We start from the raw sequence: 19,376 nt of genomic DNA on the forward strand, positions 1-19,376 counted from the left end.
GGGTGGCTGGTCGCTGGAACAGGCTCCCCGGGGAAGCGGTCACGGCATCAAGCCTGCCAGAGTTCAAGGGGCATCTGGATGATGCTCTTAGTCATATGACTTAGTTTTAGGTAGCCCTGCAAGGAGCAGGGAGTTGGACACAATGATCCTTATGGGTCCCTTCCAACTTGAGCTATTCTATGGCTCTTTGATAATAATCTGAGGGCCGCTGTACAAGGCTTGCAGGTTTCCTGGTAACCCAAGCCGCAGGGAGGTGAACGCTTCCTGAAAAGGCAGGTCTGCTCAGCAGAACAGGGCAGTAGTGAACGGATTCTTTGTTTTGCTTTACCTGGCCACGTAGCTTTTGCTGCTAAACTGGCCTCTCTCAACCCACAAGTCTTCCCCCTTTCACCCTGCACATGCACTCAGCCTGCCCACTGTTGGCAAGGGATTGAGCAGCTGCGTGATGCCAAGCTGCCTACTAGGATTAGCCCGCACCACCTGGGAAGGCAAGGCCCAATGAATCACTGAAACCAGAGGGCACTGCACCCGCTCTTCTGCAAAATGTTGGCCGACTGTGTGGCAGCTGAGCTGTCAGCACCCCATGCCCACGTTCCCCAGCAAAGTGATGCATGGAACCTCAGGGACACAGCGCTTGTGTGTTCAACAAGTGATTTATTGGCATGTTGGCACCTCTGCCATAGCACAGCTCTCTGGCCATGTGCCGCTGCTGGTAAGCCTGGCCTCTGCCTACTCGATGCTCAGGAAGGTGTCCGAGTCACCTTGCTGCACCCCAAACAGCATCTCAATCAGGAGGAGACTATCAGAAGCATCCACAACCCGGAGCTTGCAGGAGCGCCTGGAGGGCAGCACTGTGAGGCGGCTGTGTCGCGACCGAGGCAAAACCTGCCAGGCTGCACGTACCAATATCTGGAACCAGCGTGTGGTTTTCTCCACGTCTAGGTAGGGGCCGGTGCAGAGGGTGCCTAGCAGGCTGGGACCCTGATTTCTCCTCAGCTCCTCCTTGGGGTGGTGGAGGAAGCACAGCATGTCCTTGGCCAGCCGCTCCCTCGTGCAGGTACACACCAGCTCCACGCGGAGGCGGGAGTTCCTTGCCGGCATCTCCTCGTCAGTGCCCAGCTCGAGGTGGAAGGTGTGCCCGCGGGGGGCCTGCAGGGGCACGAGCAGGCGGTAGACGGCATCATCCTCACGGGGACTCCAGCCTTGGCAGAAACTGCCCTCCCCAATGGCTGGCATCAGTCGCGGCATGAAACTATTCCTGCAGAGTCTTCGGCAGGTACGCAGAAGTTCATCCACCAGCTCCTCCACCATGACAAATGATTCTGGCACGTCCAGAAGGCGCTCCGCCAAAATTCTGCCCACATCCAGAGCAACACTGGGTTTTTCTTCTTGCTCCTGCCTGTGCCCCTTCTTTCTGCAACTGCCTTTCTTGCTGCATGTGTCGGTCTCATGGCTCCTTCTGCTGAGCCACCACCAGAGCCCAAAGAGCAGGACCAGGACTCCAGCAATGGCCCAGAACTGTCGCTGCTGCAAGGCAGCAAAGAGCAGGGCTCCCCAGGTCATGACGCTTGGCTCTTGGATCGTCTGAACCTGGCTCCTCTGCCTCTGGCTGCTCTGCTTCAGCTCCTGCAGCAGCCGAGACATCTCCAAGCTCAGCAGCCGTGCACGTTGCTGCATGCGCTCGCGCGTGACCTCATCCAGCTCATAACGAACCTTCTGCGGGTACCAAATGGTCCCTAGCAGAACCCGGATGAGGAATTCTGTGGCAGCCATGGCCTGCGGGAGGAGGGAGAGAAGGGGTTGAGTGTGGCTGGAAGGGAGGGAGGTGGTGGCAGGGGGAGCTGGGGGCAGGTAGGAGAGGGGGCAAGGCAGCTGGGAGGCAGCAAGGCCTGCGCCCACCCGCGGCAGCGGCATCACCGTGCCCTGCCCAAGGCGCTCCCACGAGCGGCCGTGCCCTCGATGCAGGGTGAGAACCCACCCCACCGGGGGCGCGCGCTTCTGCCCTGGCCCTCGTCCAGCCCAGCCTCTGCCTGCGTGCGCACTCACCGCTGGCCCAGGCTGTACTGGGGCAGGGCGTCCTGCTGGCGCCCCTTATAACCGCCCCCATTGTGACTCGTCCCCTCTGCTGTCACAGGCGCCAGAGCGCATCACGGGCACGCCCGCCGGCCAGCCCCGCCCCTCGGCCCCACCCCGGAGCAGCAACTCACAGCTGCTTCAAGCATCCATAGCTTGACAGCCCAATGGCTCCCCTTACAAAGCAGACAAAAGACCCCTGAAACCCTCACCAAACCTAAGATCCCGTGACATGTGCCATGGATACTGTCAGTGGCTGAGCACAGCTGGGCACCAGGTCTCACCAAACCGCTCAATCATTGCCGCTCCACATCACTGCAGGAGGAGAAAATGACAACAAAATGCAGTGCTTTTCGATAAAGACAGGGAGATCACTCAGCAATTACCATCACTGGCAAAACAGTGACTCGATTAGGGGAAATTACTTCATTAATTTATTACTTTATTACCAACTACTTTATTACCAATCAACTGCATTACTGGAATCCCTAATGTATACGATGAACAAAGAAAGAGCCAGCACAGATCCCCAGATGAGCTATTAGTGGTGGCAGGTATAGCCCTGAGGAAAAGGAGGTGCTGTTTACAGTCGCTAACACTGAGGCCAGGAGTCACCCAGCATTGGGCACTTTTCCGTGCTAGGCTGCCTGGCACAGCGGCCCATACCTCCTGCATACTAGAGCTCTTATCTCAGTATCAGCCAGCCAGCAAAGGCAAGCGACCAGCTTCAGCATTCTCTTCGTTCATGGAAATCAACCTATTTCCTTGACAGTTAATAGTTATCGGCAGGAATTTGGCTTTGCAGTTCTTAAATAACAAACCAGGAAGTCTGAGGATGTCTGTTGCAGAAAGCTTTAGCATAAGTGTTTAACAGCTTGGCATAAGATCACAGCATAAAAACCAAAATGACCTGTGTTAGAAGACTGAACATTCTGTCCACAGTTTTGAGTAACAGATATCTATAGAACTGTAAGCAAGTGTAAAAACGAGGCTCGTCTAATGGTTTCAGCCCTAAGCACAACAGGAAGTACAACCACAATCACATGGTAAGGCATTTCCATGGCAACTGATAACCTTTTCCATTAAACTGGAGTTAATTTCAGGCTATAATCTGCCAAAGGACAGGGAATGCACAAGGACGAAGCAAGATAGCTAACACCATATGTAGAAAAAGGAAATGGCTGAACTGTGGGCGTGATGGGAGTGGAAAGGAGCAAGAGCAGGACTCGGCATAAGAAAACCCTGTCTCAGCGTGTCATGTCACAGGCAGGAAATGCTCCCTGCACTCCATTGCCACTGGATGTCACTACGTGGGTTTCCCTGCAATCGACTGTGTAAATAACACAGGTGCAAGAAGTCTGCATCGCTTCTCTTTCCCTGGTCCCTAAACGGTGTCATGGGTCTCTCCTAGCTTAGGAGCAAAAAGTATTAATTAACTGGCTTACGAGATACGCTGCCTCCATGATTGCCAGGGCCCTGACCAGCGTCCCCAGGCCTTCCCTCCGCCCTGTCCATGGCCCAGAATCCCCCTGCAGCTCAAACCAGGGCTGTCAGTCCCTGTCAGAGCGACACTTCAGGTTGTCAGTTTCCAGCTTCCCCCAGCCTCGCCTGGCCTGGCCATGGGCTCCGTTGAGCCAGGCCCACCAGTGGGCCAATATCCCAGCCTGGCCTCGGCCTGGCCTTGTCCCCACAGCCCTGAGCTGCAGATGGACTTCCTGGCCTGAACTCACCCTGCCACATCACCGTGAACCTGCTTGATGATCTGCAGGCATGAGTGAACCTGCCAAGGGTCTCCAGGCCTGCCCCACTACCTGGATGGAGGTGGTGGGACAGGCCTTTGTCTTAGCACACTCAGCTCCTGACTTCCAGGCCCTGAGGGAGCGGCTGGCCCTCGCTGTACCCTGGCACAAGTGTCCAGAGTGCCATGATACCTAGGTTCTGCTGTAAGTCCTTCCCAGGAAACTGCACCCCAACCCCCCACAACCCTCTGCACCCTAATAGATCCTGTTGTTGCTGTACCTGAAAGCTACAGATTAAGTGGCCGTGGGGCAGTCCCAAAGGAAGGTTGAACTGGACCACCAGAAGCCCTCCTGTCAATTTAAGAGCCGTGGAGAAGTGTTACTGCTTGATAGCTGGACCTGTTGGTTTCCCACAACTGCAAACTACAGTGATGACGCCTTACAGCCACTTCTCCACATCCCTCTTGAGGAAAAAGCAGCATTGAATAGGTCTACCACTCCAGCTGGCCCAAGGTCATGGGGAATGTGAGAGAAGAGCTTCCCTAACCAGCAATTTGTCTTAATTAACTAGCATTCCTTCCTGGGAAAGGTTGAGGGGTTCAGCTGTTTGGAAGGCAGGGGGCAAGACGATCTCCTGGGGCATGTTCTCATTGCCAAAGAAGAGGTGGTCAAGGCGTTTCTCCTCCAGGCAGCAGCGCAGGTATTTCATGGTATCCTGCAGCCGCAGCAGGAAATCCCTCCTGCGCCAGCCTGACAGGGGTATGGTGGTCAGGAGGGACATCAGAGCTGTCATCAAGGTATAGGTGTGTGCTGGTTTTTGCTGAGAAGGGGTTAATTCTCCTCACTGTGGGGGTCGGCTACCTTTCCAGCTTCCCGTGCTCTGCCGCGTGGCGGGGGGGGGGCTGGGAGGGGCAGGGCCATGGTGGGGACGGCTGACCCCGACTGGCCAATGGCAGGTTCATTCCATACCACGTGACACCATGGCCAATATATTGAGGGGGGGCAGTGGCAGCGCGGCGTCGGGTGGTGAACGGCAAGCGGCTGTGGCGCGTGCAGTTTGTTTCGGCGGTTCGTTCCCCCTCTCCCCTCCTTTCCCCCTCACCCCTCCCTTCCCCCTCCCCCGGGGCTTTGCGCCTCTCGTTGTTCTCCTTTACATTGCATTTCTACTGTTATTTCTTTTAATTTTAATTATTAAACTGTTCTTATCCCAACCCACGAGCATTACCCTTCTGATTATCTCCCCCATCTACCTGTGGAGAGTGAGCGAGCGACTGTGTGGGGCTGAGCTGCCGCTAAACCACAACAGTCTTTTTGGCGCCCAACGTGGGCCACGAGGGTGGGAGATAACAACAGCTGCTGGTCACAGCACCATGTTGTCCTTTTTGCAGTTGGTGTTAAAAATCAGTGTTGGTTTGTTGAGTCTGCTGTGTTCTGCTGTGATTAGTAATGTTTTGCCTACAAGATTTGTTGTACAAACACTCGTTTTCAGCTTTATCTGGTATTTGGGGTTTTTGCTGAAACCGTTACTGTACTTCGGATACCACCTTGTTGAGGCAATTAGCAATTATACCTCCTCCTCTGAGAGATTTTATATGGAGGAAATACAGAATAATACCGTTGCAACTTTGTTCTATGATGTCTGTGCCTTTGTTACAACAACAGTTTTGTATCTTGAACATCCTTGGGTGGTTAAGGTGCACTTACTGTTAGTTTTTGGGCATGTTGTTTTGGTTTTGACTAAGCAACTTAAGAGTATCACCCAGAAATCTGCCCCGAGGCTTGATAGTTACGAGTGGCAGGGCATGTGGGATAGCATGGGCAAATACCTAGGGCAGTGGGCACCCCCAGTGTTTCGGAGTTTCACCCCCGAACAAGTACAGAATCCTAAAAAACTAGTAGAATATTTGGAGAAAGTATGTTGTTACGCTGGGAGCTCCAGAGAGACACAGATAACTGCAACATGCTGGGGTCTGGCCCATGCATACCGAGCCCTGCTCACCAGTATTCAGTGCCCCCAGGGGGAAGAGAATGTCTCTGGATTGAAATGCAAAGTGACTGGCACTGTAGACAATCCAGCCCTGTTGTGGTTTAGCGGCAGCTCAGCCCCACACAGTCGCTCGCTCACTCCCCACCGGTACATGGGGGAGAGAATCAGAAGGGTAACGCTCGTGGGTTGGGATAAGAACAGTTTAATAATTAAAATTAAAAGAAACAACAGTAGAAATGCAATGTAAAGGAGAACAACGAGAGGCGCAAAGCCCCGGGGGAGGGGGAAGGGAGGGGTGAGGGGGAACGAACCGCCGGAACAAACCGCACGCGCCGCAGCCGCCCGCCGACCCGACGCCTCCGCGCTGCCACTGCCCCCCCTCAATATATTGGCCATGGTGTCACGTGGTATGGAATGAACCTGCCATTGGCCAGTCGGGGTCAGCCGCCCCCACCATGGCCCTGCCCCTCCCAGCCCCCCCCCCGCCACGCGGCAGAGCGCGGGAAGCTGGAAAGGTAGCCGACCCCCACAGTGAGGAGAATTAACCCCTTCTCAGCCAAAACCAGCACAAGGTAGAAAAGCCTGCGCCCACCATGATATCGACTTACCCAAGTGAACCGAGTTGATCGGTAATAAAGTAATTTCCCCAAATCGAGTCACCCGGCCTTGTCCTGCCGGGTGGGTCTGCGCTTTCTGGCTGTCAGGGCTCTGGCTGCCTGGGGAGCTGTGAGTTGCTGCTCCGGGGTGGGGCCGAGGGGCGGGGCTGGCCGGCGGGCGTGCCCGTGATGCGCTCTGGCGCCTGTGACAGCAGAGGGGACGAGTCACAATGGGGGCGGTTATCAGGGGCGCCAGCAGGACGCCCTGCCCCAGTACAGCCTGGGCCAGCGGTGAGTGCGCACGCAGGCAGAGGCTGGGCTGGACGAGGGCCGGGGCAGAAGCGCGCGCCCCCGGTGGGGTGGGTTCTCACCCTGCATCGAGGGCACAGCCGCTCGTGGGAGCGCCTTGGGCAGGGCACAGTGATGGTGATGCCGCTGCCGCGGGCGGGCGCAGGCCTTGCTGCCTCCCAGCTGCCTTGCCCCCTCTCCTACCTGCCCCCAGCTCCCCCCGCCACCACCTCCCTCCCTTCCAGCCACACTCAACCCCTTCTCTCCCTCCTCCCGCAGGCCATGGCTGCCACAGAATTCCTCATCCGTGTTCTGCTAGGGACCATTTGGTACCCGCAGAAGGTCGGTGATGAGCTGGATGAGGCCACGCGCGAGCGCATGCAGCAACGCGCGCAGCTGCTGAGCTTGGAGATGTCTCGGCTGCTGCAGGAGCTGGAGCAGAGCAGCCAGGAGCCGAGCAACGTGGCCTGGGGAGCCCTGCTCTTTGCTGCCTTGCAGCAGCGACAGTTCTGGGCCATTGCTGGAGTCCTGGTCCTGCTCTTTGGGCTCTGGTGGTGGCTCAGCAGAAGGAGCCATGAGACCGACACATGCAGCAAGAAAGGCAGTTGCAGAAAGAAGGGGCACAGGCAGGAGCAAGAAGAAAAACCCAGTGTTGCTCTGGATGTGGGCAGAATTTTGGCGGAGCGCCTTCTGGACGTGCCAGAATCATTTGTCATGGTGGAGGAGCTGGTGGATGAACTTCTGCGTACCTGCCGAAGACTCTGCAGGAATAGTTTCATGCCACGACTGATGCCAGCCATTGGGGAGGGCAGTTTCTGCCAAGGCTGGAGTCCCCGTGAGGATGACGCCGTCTACCGCCTGCTCGTGCCCCTGCAGGCCCCCCGCGGGCACACCTTCCACCTCGAGCTGGGCACTGACGAGGAGATGCCGGCAAGGAACTCCCGCCTCCGCGTGGAGCTGGTGTGTACCTGCACGAGGGAGCGGCTGGCGAAGGACATGCTGTGCTTCCTCCACCACCCCAAGGAGGAGCTGAGGAGAAATCAGGGTCCCAGCCTGCTAGGCACCCTCTGCACCGGCCCCTACCTAGACGTGGAGAAAACCACACGCTGGTTCCAGATATTGGTACGTGCAGCCTGGCAGGTTTTGCCTCGGTCGCGACACAGCCGCCTCACAGTGCTGCCCTCCAGGCGCTCCTGCAAGCTCCGGGTTGTGGATGCTTCTGATAGTCTCCTCCTGATTGAGATGCTGTTTGGGGTGCAGCAAGGTGACTCGGACACCTTCCTGAGCATCGAGTAGGCAGAGGCCAGGCTTACCAGCAGCGGTACGTGGCCAGAGAGCTGTGCTATGGCAGAGGTGCACATCTTCACGCACAGGGCCAGGTGTGGAGGCACTCCCCGGGGAGCTGGTCCTGCAGAACCAAGCACGCTGGACACGGAGAACACACAGCTCCGTCAGCAGTGGGAATTGCTGCTGCGCCTTTCCTGCGCAGAAGAAGCACACTCTGGGGAGCCGGACCCCTTGCAGCTGTAGGGGCCGTTGCGAGGAGTCTTGCCAACAGAGACACCCGTTGCCTGCTGGACGGTGACTGCCCTTCCTCTCTGAGAGACACTGTCCCCTCTGGGACCTTTACTCTGTGCCAAGGTGCCAATAAATCGTGTCTTTGAATAAACACTGATTCTGCGAGTGTCTGTGCACCACTTTGTTGGGGAACATGGGCACGGGGTGCTCCCTGCTCAGCTGGCGCAGTTAGAGAGCATTTTGCAGAAGAGCTGATGCAGTGGGCTCTGGTTTCGCTGATTGTTTAACTATGGCCCGCCCTGTCCATGCTCCTGCCATGGGCCTCATCCTGCAGAAGGGCTTTGGGAAATGAAAGCCTGCCACAGCATCTGAGATACTGCTTCGCAAATGCCTCTGTAGATGAGAATGGATAGGTATTAGATAGGTAGAATATGTCTGGACCTATTGTATAAATATAATGAGGTAGCCGGCTACGTTATGCTTGATTTGTGGAAAACCACCGAGCAGCCAGGCTTGCGCAACCCTGAAGTAAATTAGCAATGTCTCTCCTGAGGGTGTGATTATCGACTCGTTGCACACTGGGCAGCGAATCCGCTTTTCGGACAACATCTGTGCGCCTGACGGCCTTGGGCTGCGTGCAGGAGGCCCTGGCCAGCAGGCAGCAGGTCTTGGGAGAGTTGGGCGGTGCTGGCTGTCCCCGCAACCGCTTCCAACCATGGGAAGTGTTAGGAAACTTTCGCAACTGTCCCGCACCGACTCAGGAGAGAGGCTAGGGTGCAAAGTACAGAATTACAAGAGAAATTCTTTATTCATGCGCATGAGGTGTCCCATGCAAACTGGGGCACTCCAAACGTGGTTTTACACAAGGTTCTTACACCTTTCTCTAGCATTCAGGCACAACGTGATTTGACCAATCGCTACTTAACACGCACATACTACTATTTTGCAAAGCAGCCGTCGTTCTGTGGCATCACCATCCACCTGTTCTTTCTGGATCTAAACGACCCTGGAGTTGATCTTGCTACAGGTACTTATCTATGACGCCAGCTAACGGGAGGCTTTCACAGAGGTGTTTGTTAGAGGGGCTTGGATGCAGATGTGACTGTGTGGGATTGGAGAATTCAGAGCACGTGAGTAACGGACAGCATCCAGGAGCTTCAAGCGGGTGAAGTTGAGCCATCACCTGCATTAGAACCGGTGCCACCAGGAAAGCACGTCAGGTATTAGCAATTGGAGATTCCTTCCTGAGAGGCACCGAAGCACCTGTTTGCTGTGCTGACAAATTCTCTACAGAAGTCTGCTGCCCACCGCGAGCTCACATTTGTGGTGTGACTGGGCGGCTGCTAAGCCTCCTGAACCATGCAGGACACCATCCACTCCTCTCCCCCTATATGAAGTTGGGTCTAACGATACTGTGACGAGGCAACTCAGAACCACCCAAAGAGACTCTGTGTCCCTCAGCGCAATGCTCAACGGATCAGGAGTGCAGGTGGTGTTCTCCTCCATCCCCCGGTCAGAGGAAGGGCTTCAGGAAGGAGGCAGCCAATTGAACAGGTGAAAGCCTGGCTGTGTAGCTAGTACTCAAGGTTTTGGCTTCTGTGGTCACGGATCTACCTTTGAGAAGCCGGGCCTGTTGGGAGCTGATGGCATTCACCTGACCTCCTACTGCAGGGAAAAAGAGGGGAGAGTGCAGGACACAGAAAGGAAAGGGAAATCCCTTTGCAGCAGCCCTCTGCCAAGAGCGGCAGCATCCTCCTCTCAGTGGTGTGTCCCCAGTGCAGCGGCCAGCGAAGACCACAGTGGCTACAAAGATGATTTCTGCCTTGCTTTCCCCTTTGACCCATCACAGCCCCACGTGGTGGTGATTTCACACGGGCTGAGAAACTCTCTGGCAGCTCTGGCTGGGCAGGGACCAAATGAGAGGCACTGCTGATGTGTCAGTTTTATCTGTAAGGGGTCTTCAGGATTTCCCACATTTCCATCCCATAGAATGCACCATTTAACTGGTTGAGCATATTCCCCGTTTCCTGTTTGTGGGGTCCCCCAGACCAGAGGAAATTCACAGCCCCATGGAGTTTTAGCGCATTCGTCCCCCAAAGGCCTATATATAATTTCCCTTGCCCCCGGGTTTGCCTATGTTGCAGCGATTGATTGTGCGTTAGCCTGTGTCCACCGCAGAGCGTATGTCCCTTCCTTGTCGTACCAAGTCACAGTATTATTAGATACATTTCTCCACGTCTGTGCCCACACGGAAGCTAAGTTTGTTGTGTGTACTCCCCACGGCACGGGTGGTACAGCCGTTGGATTATTATCCATTATTGCCTTTTCATGTAGGCAGCGATGAAGTTGCAATTAGAAATCCAAGAGCGATCGAAGGAGACTTCAGGGCCTTGGGACGACTGGCTAAGGGATCAGGAGCACAAGCAGTGTTTTCCTCTGGTGAAGGGTCCGGAGCACAACTCTTATGAGGAGCAGCTGAAGGAGCTGGGGTTGTTTAGCCTGGAGAAAAGGAGGCTGAGGGGAGGCGTTATCGCTCTCTACAGCTACCTGAAACGAGGCTGCGGCGAGGTGGGTGTACGTCTCTTCTCCCAGGTAACAAGTGATAGGTCAAGAGGAAATGGCCTCGAGGTGTGCCAGGGAGCTCTTAGACTGGATATTGGGAGAAACGTCTTCACCAGAAGGGCTGTCTAGCATTGGAACAGGCTGCCCAGGGAAGTGGCTGAGCCACCGTGTCTGGAGGTACTTAAAAGGCAACGTCTTTAGCGAGGCCTGTTGTGACAGGACAAGGGGTAACGGTTTGAAACTGGAGGAGGGTAGATTTAGACTGGATATAAGGAAAAAGCTTTTTACTATGAGTGTGGCGAAACACTGGAACAGGTTGCCCAGAGGGGTGGTAGATGCCCCACCCCTGGAAACATTCAAGGTCAGGTTGGACGGGGCGCCGAGCAACCTGACCCAGTGGAAGATGTGTGGAATAATCGGTGGGGGTGACTTAGAAATTAAACTTAAGTTTTTAGAAAAGGTACAGCATGGAAGAGTCTTGCAGGGTAGCGTGCGGCTGACAGGTGAGCAATCCATTCCATGGAAGTCCCCTAGGCTCGTAACCTTAGATGTCAGCGATGCCAGGAGAACTTGGTGTTCTGACTCTAGGAGGATTTGTCCGGAGGAGGGTGGAACGGTGTGGAGACACCATGGCCAGGCTCCGTGACCACGGAGCTGGTACACTGCACGTTTGCCCAGGCTCCGTGACCATGGAGCTGGTACACTGCACGTTTGCTACCCTGAGCCAACAGTCTGTCATGGTTTTGACAAAATGCTGTCCTTTTTATCATTATAATACCAAAACACACCTCCGTCCCAAAAGCTACTGATACAAAAGTTTGCGGATACTATCCTTCAAAGTCCGAGCCTCCCCGTAAGAGGAAGCGGAGTATCCAGAAAGTTCCCAAAATAAAACTCAATAGCAACAAAGTCACTATTAAGCAGGCATTCTTTATTACAGCGCTGGGCAGCACTGGGGATTGCTCCACCATGAGTGCTCCAGTGATTCGGTAAACTTCCAAAGATTATTATGCTATAAAGTCATGCATAGTCATAAGGTTCCCGAGGATTCATTAACGTATGTAAAAGTTCAATCCGCGTGCATAGTTGTCTTTTTAGTGGTCTTCGGGGGTCCTCCAGTGGTCTCCGATGGTCTTCCTCACCTGTCCGATGGTTGAACTTTGGGTTTCCTTTGCCTATATATAGTCATTGAATGATCTCATCAGTCCTTTGGCCTTGGACTATCACAAGAGGCTGATGCTTATCTCGGCACTGATGTCCCGAGTCTATGTTATCGACGAATTTACGAGCTTATTCAAGGTCCTTTTAATCCTATCAGGCACCAAGTGGCATTCTTCAAATACCTAACACTGTCTTTGCAAGGGAGGAAGCCACAAGACAAGAAGGATGCGTACAATTAGGTCTGAGTCAGGGACTGTCAGGGGTTTAGTCCTTTCACTACCTGCCTCTAAGATGCAACCACCCCTCACTGGGCAAAGCAAGGGAACTTTACACCAATCATAATAAAGGTGCGTATGACTAGAGTCACTCAAGCTCCACCTGAAAGGTAAAAAATAGTATAAATTAGGTTAAGAGAAAAAGGGTGTTGGGGAAGATACCATCGCGTACCACTCTGACTGATGTGCTGAGTACAGCGGAGCACGTCTGAAATATCTTTACGCTAATGCGCACAGCAGGAGGAATGAAGAAGACGAGCTAGAAGCTTTGGCCCAGTCCCAGAGCTAGAACGTCATCGGCGTACGCAAAAGCTGGTGGGATGAGTCCTGTGACTGGTGTGCCGTGACGTGACAGACGCTTACGGGCTCTTCAGGAGAGAGAGGCAGGGCAGGCGAGGGGGAGGGGTTGATTCAGGGAATACATAGTTAAATGTCACCAATGCAATCTAGTGTAGCGCAACAAATGTTGGGGCCCGGAGCCAAAACTCAGCCAGGATAATGAGGTAGCCTTGGGCTGTAAGGTAACAGGCACAGCTTGCATGATGACGGAAACTTGTTGCTTTGGGGAGTCAGAGGGGCGTCAGGACAAGAAGTGCCTAAACAAAGTTATAAGGACGCTGCAGAACTACCAAACTCCTGTCTGGAAACCACCCCGTGATCCCTGAGGTTCCCCTCAGAAGCACCCAGGACAAACAGGCAACAGCCTCAGACTGCCACTGCTGTAAGGCGCCTCAGGCAAGAATGCACCCAAGGATGTAATCTTCCCAAGCCTGATGGGGAACATCCTGGGGGGGATGCAAACAACCTAGCAGCAGGTGCCAGTCAAAACCAAGACAAAAGGAGCTAAGGACATCTCCATCTAGATAAGAGTCAGAACACCCGTTGAAACCAACACCCCTTGCAATACACTGGCAAGATTACTGGATGGGCCAACTCATGACCATATGTGGAAGAAGGGACTTAAAATGCATGCGTAATTAAGAGGCAAGTATTATAATTAGTGCCAGGAAATCTGATGCGTATGTATATAACTGAGCAATATAAGCTTTGTCCATCAGGACTTGCGGTGTGCAAGTCAGGGGGAGCGATCCCCCTTGCACCCAGGGCTGCAATAAACCTACCTGCTTTATAACTCTCCGTGAGATGTAGAGTTTGTTTCCGCGCCTCAGGGTAGCACTGGGTGGAAAGGAGGGGCTGGACTGTACACAGGGCTTGCAGCTGGGGACGGCATGGTTGAGAGCCGCCGCCTAAGGGTGAAGGGGAAAGCAAATAAAGCGGATGCTTTTGTGGCAGCCTACGACTGACCATCCAGCCAGGGCGATGCCACCGATGAATTATTGGACTAGGAAGTAAGGGATATCTCTGGATCAACTGCCCTCTTCCTTATGGGTGGTTTTAACTTCCCAGGCGTCAACTGGGAATATCGTACAGTGGACGCAAACAGGTCCAGGAAATTCCTGAAGCACACTGAAGATAACTTCTTGGTGCAGGTGCTAAGGGGGCCGACCAGGAAAGGTGCCCTCCTAGATGTGTTGCTTGTAAAGAAAGAGGGACTGGTGGGCAACGTGGTGATTGGTGGCTGTCTTGGTCACAGTGACCACGAAGTAACGGAGTTCCCAGGCGTTGGCGATAGGGGAAAGCTGCCAGCAGAACTTGGAGCCTGGATGCGGGGAGAGCTGACTTGGGGCTGCTGAAGCAGCTAGTTAGTAAGGTTCCCTGGGAATCTGCTTTCACGGGTATTGGCTGTCCATGGATGCTGGCCACTTTGTAAGAGCCATCTCTTAAGAGCGCAGGAGCAGGCAATTCCAAGGTGTCAGAAGTCAAGCAAGTGGGGCAGAGGGCCGGCTTGGCTGAACAGGGATCCTCTTCAAGAACATAGGTGGAGAAGGAAAGTGTACGGACACTGGAAGCAAGGAAAGAGAGGCGACACGGGAAGACGACAGAGATGGGGCTTGCCACTGTAGGGGGCAAATCTGTGCAGCCAAAGCTCGGTTAGAGTTCAAGCTGGCCAGCACTAGGACATGAGGAAATGGACTGACGCTGCATCAGGGGAATTTCAGATTGGACATTAGGAAAAGGTTCTTCACTAAGAGGGTGGCTGGTCGCTGGAACAGGCTCCCCGGGGAAGCGGTCACGGCATCAAGCCTGCCAGAGTTCAAGGGGCATCTGGATGATGCTCTTAGTCATATGACTTAGTTTTAGGTAGCCCTGCAAGGAGCAGGGAGTTGGACACAATGATCCTTATGGGTCCCTTCCAACTTGAGCTATTCTACGGCTCTTTGATAATAATCTGAGGGCCGCTGTACAAGGCTTGCAGGTTTCCTGGTAACCCAAGCCGCAGGGAGGTGAACGCTTCCTGAAAAGGCAGGTCTGCTCAGCAGAACAAGGCAGTAGTGAACGGATTCTTTGTTTTGCTTTACCTGGCCACGTAGCTTTTGCTGCTAAACTGGCCTCTCTCAACCCACAAGTCTTCCCCCTTTCACCCTGCACATGCACTCAGCCTGCCCACTGTTGGCAAGGGATTGAGCAGCTGCGTGATGCCAAGCTGCCTACTAGGATTAGCCCGCACCACCTGGGAAGGCAAGGCCCAATGAATCACTGAAACCAGAGGGCACTGCACCCGCTCTTCTGCAAAATGTTGGCCGACTGTGTGGCAGCACCCCACGCCCACGTTCCCCAGCAAAGTGATGCATGGAACCTCAGGGACGCAGCGCTTGTGTGTTCAACAAGTGATTTATTGGCATGTTGGCACCTCTGCCATAGCACAGCTCTCTGGCCACGTCCCGCTGCTGGTAAGCCTGGCCTCTGCCTACTCGATGCTCAGGAAGGTGTCCGAGTCACCTTGCTGCACCCCAAACAGCATCTCAATCAGGAGGAGACTATCAGAAGCATCCACAACCCGGAGCTTGCAGGAGCGCCTGGAGGGCAGCACTGTGAGGCGGCTGTGTCGCGACCGAGGCAAAACCTGCCAGGCTGCACGTACCAATATCTGGAACCAGCGCGTGGTTTTCTCCACGTCTAGGTAGGGGCCGGTGCAGAGGGTGCCTAGCAGGCTGGGACCCTGATTTCTCCTCAGCTCCTCCTTGGGGTGGTGGAGGAAGCACAGCATGTCCTTGGCCAGCCGCTCCCTCGTGCAGGTACACACCAGCTCCACGCGGAGGCGGGAGTTCCTTGCCGGCATCTCCTCGTCAGTGCCCAGCTCGAGGTGGAAGGTGTGCCCGCGGGGGGCCTGCAGGGGCACAAGCAGGCGGCAGACGGCGTCATCCTCACGGGGACTCCAGCCTTGGCAGAAACTGCCCTCCCCAATGGCTGGCATCAGTCGCGGCATGAAACTATTCCTGTAGAGTCTTCGGCAGGTACGCAGAAGTTCATCCACCAGTTCCTCCACCATGACGAATGATTCTGGCACGTCCAGAAGGCGCTCCGCCAAAATTCTGCCCACATCCAGAGCAACACTGGGTTTTTCTTCTTGCTCCTGCCTGTGCCCCTTCTTTCTGCAACTGCCTTTCTTGCTGCATGTGTCGGTCTCATGGCTCCTTCTGCTGAGCCACCACCAGAGCCCAAAGAGCAGGACCAGGACTCCAGCAATGGCCCAGAACTGTCGCTGCTGCAAGGCAGCAAAGAGCAGGGCTCCCCAGGCCACGCTGCTCTGCTCCTGGCTGCTCTGCTCCAGCTCCTGCAGCAGCCGAGACATCTCCAAGCTCAGCAGCCGTGCACGTTGCTGCATGCGCTCGCGCGTGGCCTCATCCAGCTCATCACCGACCTTCTGCGGGTACCAAATGGTCCCTAGCAGAACCCGGATGAGGAATTCTGTGGCAGCCATGGCCTGCGGGAGGAGGGAGAGAAGGGGTTGAGTGTGGCTGGAAGGGAGGGAGGTGGTGGCGGGGGGAGCTGGGGGCAGGTAGGAGAGGGGGCAAGGCAGCTGGGAGGCAGCAAGGCCTGCGCCCACCTGCGGCAGCGGCATCACTGTGCCCTGCCCAAGGCGCTCCCACGAGCGGCTGTGCCCTCGATGCAGGGTGAGAACCCACCCCACCGGGGGCGCGCGCTTCTGCCCCGGCCCTCGTCCAGCCCAGCCTCTGCCTGCGTGCGCACTCACCGCTGGCCCAGGCTGTACTGGGGCAGGGCGTCCTGCTGGCGCCCCTGATAACCGCCCCCATTGTGACTCGTCCCCTCTGCTGTCACAGGCGCCAGAGCGCATCACGGGCACGCCCGCCGGCCAGCCCCGCCCCTCGGCCCCACCCCGGAGCAGCAACTCACAGCTCCCCAGGCAGCCAGAGCCCTGACAGCCAGAAAGCGCAGACCCACCCGGCAGGACAAGGCCGGGTGACTCGATTTGGGGAAATTACTTTATTACCGATCAACTCGGTTCACTTGGGTAAGTCGATATCATGGTGGGCGCAGGCTTTTCTACCTTGTGCTGGTTTTGGCTGAGAAGGGTTTAATTCTCCTCACTGTGGGGGTCAGCTACCTTTCCAGCTTCCCGCGCTCTGCCGCGTGGCGGGGGGGGCTGGGAGGGGCAGGGCCATGGTGGGGGCGGCTGACCCCGACTGGCCAATGGCAGGTTCATTCCATACCACGTGACACCATGGCCAATATATTGAGGGGGGGGCAGTGGCAGCGCGGAGGCGTCGGGTCGGCGGGCGGCTGCGGCGCGTGCGGTTTGTTCCGGCGGTTCGTTCCCCCTCACCCCTCCCTTCCCCCTCCCCCGGGGCTTTGCGCCTCTCGTTGTTCTCCTTTACATTGCATTTCTACTGTTGTTTCTTTTAATTTTAATTATTAAACTGTTCTTATCCCAACCCACGAGCGTTACCCTTCTGATTCTCTCCCCCATGTACCGGTGGGGAGTGAGCGAGCGACTGTGTGGGGCTGAGCTGCCGCTAAACCACAACAGGGCTGGATTGTCTACAGTGCCAGTCACTTTGCATTTCAATCCAGAGACATTCTCTTCCCCCTGGGGGCACTGAATACTGGTGAGCAGGGCTCGGTATGCATGGGCCAGACCCCAGCACGTTGCAGTTATCTGTGTCTCTCTGGAGCTCCCAGCGTAACAACATACTTTCTCCAAATATTCTACTAGTTTTTTAGGATTCTGTACTTGTTCGGGGGTGAAACTCCGAAACACTGGGGGTGCCCACTGCCCTAGGTATTTGCCCATGCTATCCCACATGCCCTGCCACTCGTAACTATCAAGCCTCGGGGCAGATTTCTGGGTGATATTCTTAAGTTGCTTAGTCAAAACCAAAACAACATGCCCAAAAACTACAATAAGTGCACCTTAACCACCCAAGGATGTTCAAGATACAAAAACGTTGTTGTACAAAGGCACAGACATCATAGAACAAAGTTGCAACGGTATTATTCTGTATTTCCTCCATATAAAATCTCTCAGAAGAGGAGGTATAATTGCTAATTGCCTCAACAAGGTGGTATCCGAAGTACAGTAACGGTTTCAGCAAAAACCCCAAATACCAGATAAAGCTGAAAACGAGTGTTTGTACAACAAATCTTGTAGGCAAAACATTACTAATCACAGCAGAACACAGCAGACTCAACAAACCAACACTGATTTTTAACACCAACTGCAAAAAGGACAACATGGTGCTGTGACCAGCAGCTGTTGTTATCTCCCACCCTCGTGGCCCACGTTGGGCACCAAAATGACTGTTGTGGTTTAGCGGCAGCTCAGCCCCACAGAGTCGCTCGCTCACTCTCCACAGGTAGATGGGGGAGATAATCAGAAGGGTAATGCTCGTGGGTTGGGATAAGAACAGTTTAATAATTAAAATTAAAAGAAATAACAGTAGAAATGCAGTGTAAAGGAGAACAACGAGAGGCGCAAAGCCCCGGGGGAGGGGGAAGGGAGGGGTGAGGGAGAAAGGAGGGGAGAGGGGGAACGAACCGCCGAAACAAACTGCACGCGCCACAGCCGCTTGCCGTTCACCACCCGACGCCGCGCTGCCACTGCCCCCCCTCAATATATTGGCCATGGTGTCACGTGGTATGGAATGAACCTGCCATTGGCCAGTCGGGGTCAGCCGTCCCCACCATGGCCCTGCCCCTCCCAGCCCCCCCCCCGCCACGCGGCAGAGCACGGGAAGCTGGAAAGGTAGCCGACCCCCACAGTGAGGAGAATTAACCCCTTCTCAGCAAAAACCAGCACACCTACACCTTGATGACAGCTCTGATGTCCCTCCTGACCACCATACCCCTGTCAGGCTGGCGCAGGAGGGATTTCCTGCTGCGGCTGCAGGATACCATGGAATACCTGCGCTGCTGCCTGGAGGAGAAACGCCTTGACCACCTCTTCTTTGGCAATGAGAACATGCCCCAGGAGATCGTCTTGCCCCCTGCCTTCCAAACAGCTGAACCCCTCAACCTTTCCCAGGAAGGAATGCTAGTTAATTAAGACAAATTGCTGGTTAGGGAAGCTCTTCTCTCACATTCCCCATGACCTTGGGCCGGCTGGAGTGGTAGACCTATTCAATGCTGCTTTTTCCTCAAGAGGGATGTGGAGAAGTGGCTGTAAGGCATCATCACTGTAGTTTGCAGTTGTGGGAAACCAACAGGTCCAGCTATCAAGCAGTAACACTTCTCCACGGCTCTTAAATTGACAGGAGGGCTTCTGGTGGTCCAGTTCAACCTTCCTTTGGGACTGCCCCACGGCCACTTAATCTGTAGCTTTCAGGTACAGCAACAACAGGATCTATTAGGGTGCAGAGGGTTGTGGGGGGTTGGGGTGCAGTTTCCTGGGAAGGACTTACAGCAGAACCTAGGTATCATGGCACTCTGGACACTTGTGCCAGGGTACAGCGAGGGCCAGCCGCTCCCTCAGGGCCTGGAAGTCAGGAGCTGAGTGTGCTAAGACAAAGGCCTGTCCCACCACCTCCATCCAGGTAGTGGGGCAGGCCTGGAGACCCTTGGCAGGTTCACTCATGCCTGCAGATCATCAAGCAGGTTCACGGTGATGTGGCAGGGTGAGTTCAGGCCAGGAAGTCCATCTGCAGCTCAGGGCTGTGGGGACAAGGCCAGGCCGAGGCCAGGCTGGGATATTGGCCCACTGGTGGGCCTGGCTCAACGGAGCCCATGGCCAGGCCAGGCAAGGCAGGGGGAAGCTGGAAACTGACAACCTGAAGTGTCGCTCTGACAGGGACTGACAGCCCTGGTTTGAGCTGCAGGG

General features: G+C 55.1%; 3 protein-coding genes across 3 annotated transcripts; 1 reads left to right on the forward strand and 2 right to left on the reverse strand.

The window, feature by feature from the left end:
• Positions 1-690: 690 nt before the first annotated feature.
• On the reverse strand, positions 691-2,403 carry LOC142062148 (inositol 1,4,5-trisphosphate receptor-interacting protein-like 1). The gene is made up of 2 exons (XM_075104203.1): positions 2,286-2,403; positions 691-1,776 (listed from the first exon to the last, which is right to left on the reverse strand). Exon 2 carries the CDS (start codon positions 1,771-1,773, stop codon positions 730-732), a length of 1,044 nt encoding a protein of 347 aa, XP_074960304.1. The 5' UTR covers positions 1,774-1,776; positions 2,286-2,403; the 3' UTR covers positions 691-729.
• A 506-nt stretch (positions 2,404-2,909) lies between these two features.
• Positions 2,910-16,129, reverse strand: LOC142062290 (inositol 1,4,5-trisphosphate receptor-interacting protein-like 1). The gene is given in 5 exon segments (XM_075104467.1): positions 2,910-4,598; positions 7,433-7,712; positions 13,321-13,446; positions 14,709-14,771; positions 14,952-16,129. Coding segments are annotated over 5 exon segments (1,767 nt in total). The 5' UTR covers positions 16,023-16,129; the 3' UTR covers positions 2,910-4,371.
• On the forward strand, positions 6,951-8,032 carry LOC142062151 (inositol 1,4,5-trisphosphate receptor-interacting protein-like 1). The gene has a single exon (XM_075104206.1). It carries the CDS (start codon positions 6,966-6,968, stop codon positions 7,977-7,979), a length of 1,014 nt encoding a protein of 337 aa, XP_074960307.1. The 5' UTR covers positions 6,951-6,965; the 3' UTR covers positions 7,980-8,032.
• Positions 16,130-19,376: the final 3,247 nt, after the last annotated feature.

The sequence above is a fragment of the Phalacrocorax aristotelis genome, chromosome 9 (assembly GCF_949628215.1).
Source record: "Phalacrocorax aristotelis chromosome 9, bGulAri2.1, whole genome shotgun sequence".
Classification (NCBI taxonomy): Eukaryota; Metazoa; Chordata; class Aves; order Suliformes; family Phalacrocoracidae; genus Phalacrocorax; species Phalacrocorax aristotelis.

Coding starts and splice junctions, on each gene's coding strand:
- LOC142062148 (XM_075104203.1), bottom strand. CDS start 1,773: ATGGCTGCCACAGAATTCCTCATCCGGGTTCTGCTAGGGACCATTTGG.
- LOC142062151 (XM_075104206.1), top strand. CDS start 6,966: ATGGCTGCCACAGAATTCCTCATCCGTGTTCTGCTAGGGACCATTTGG.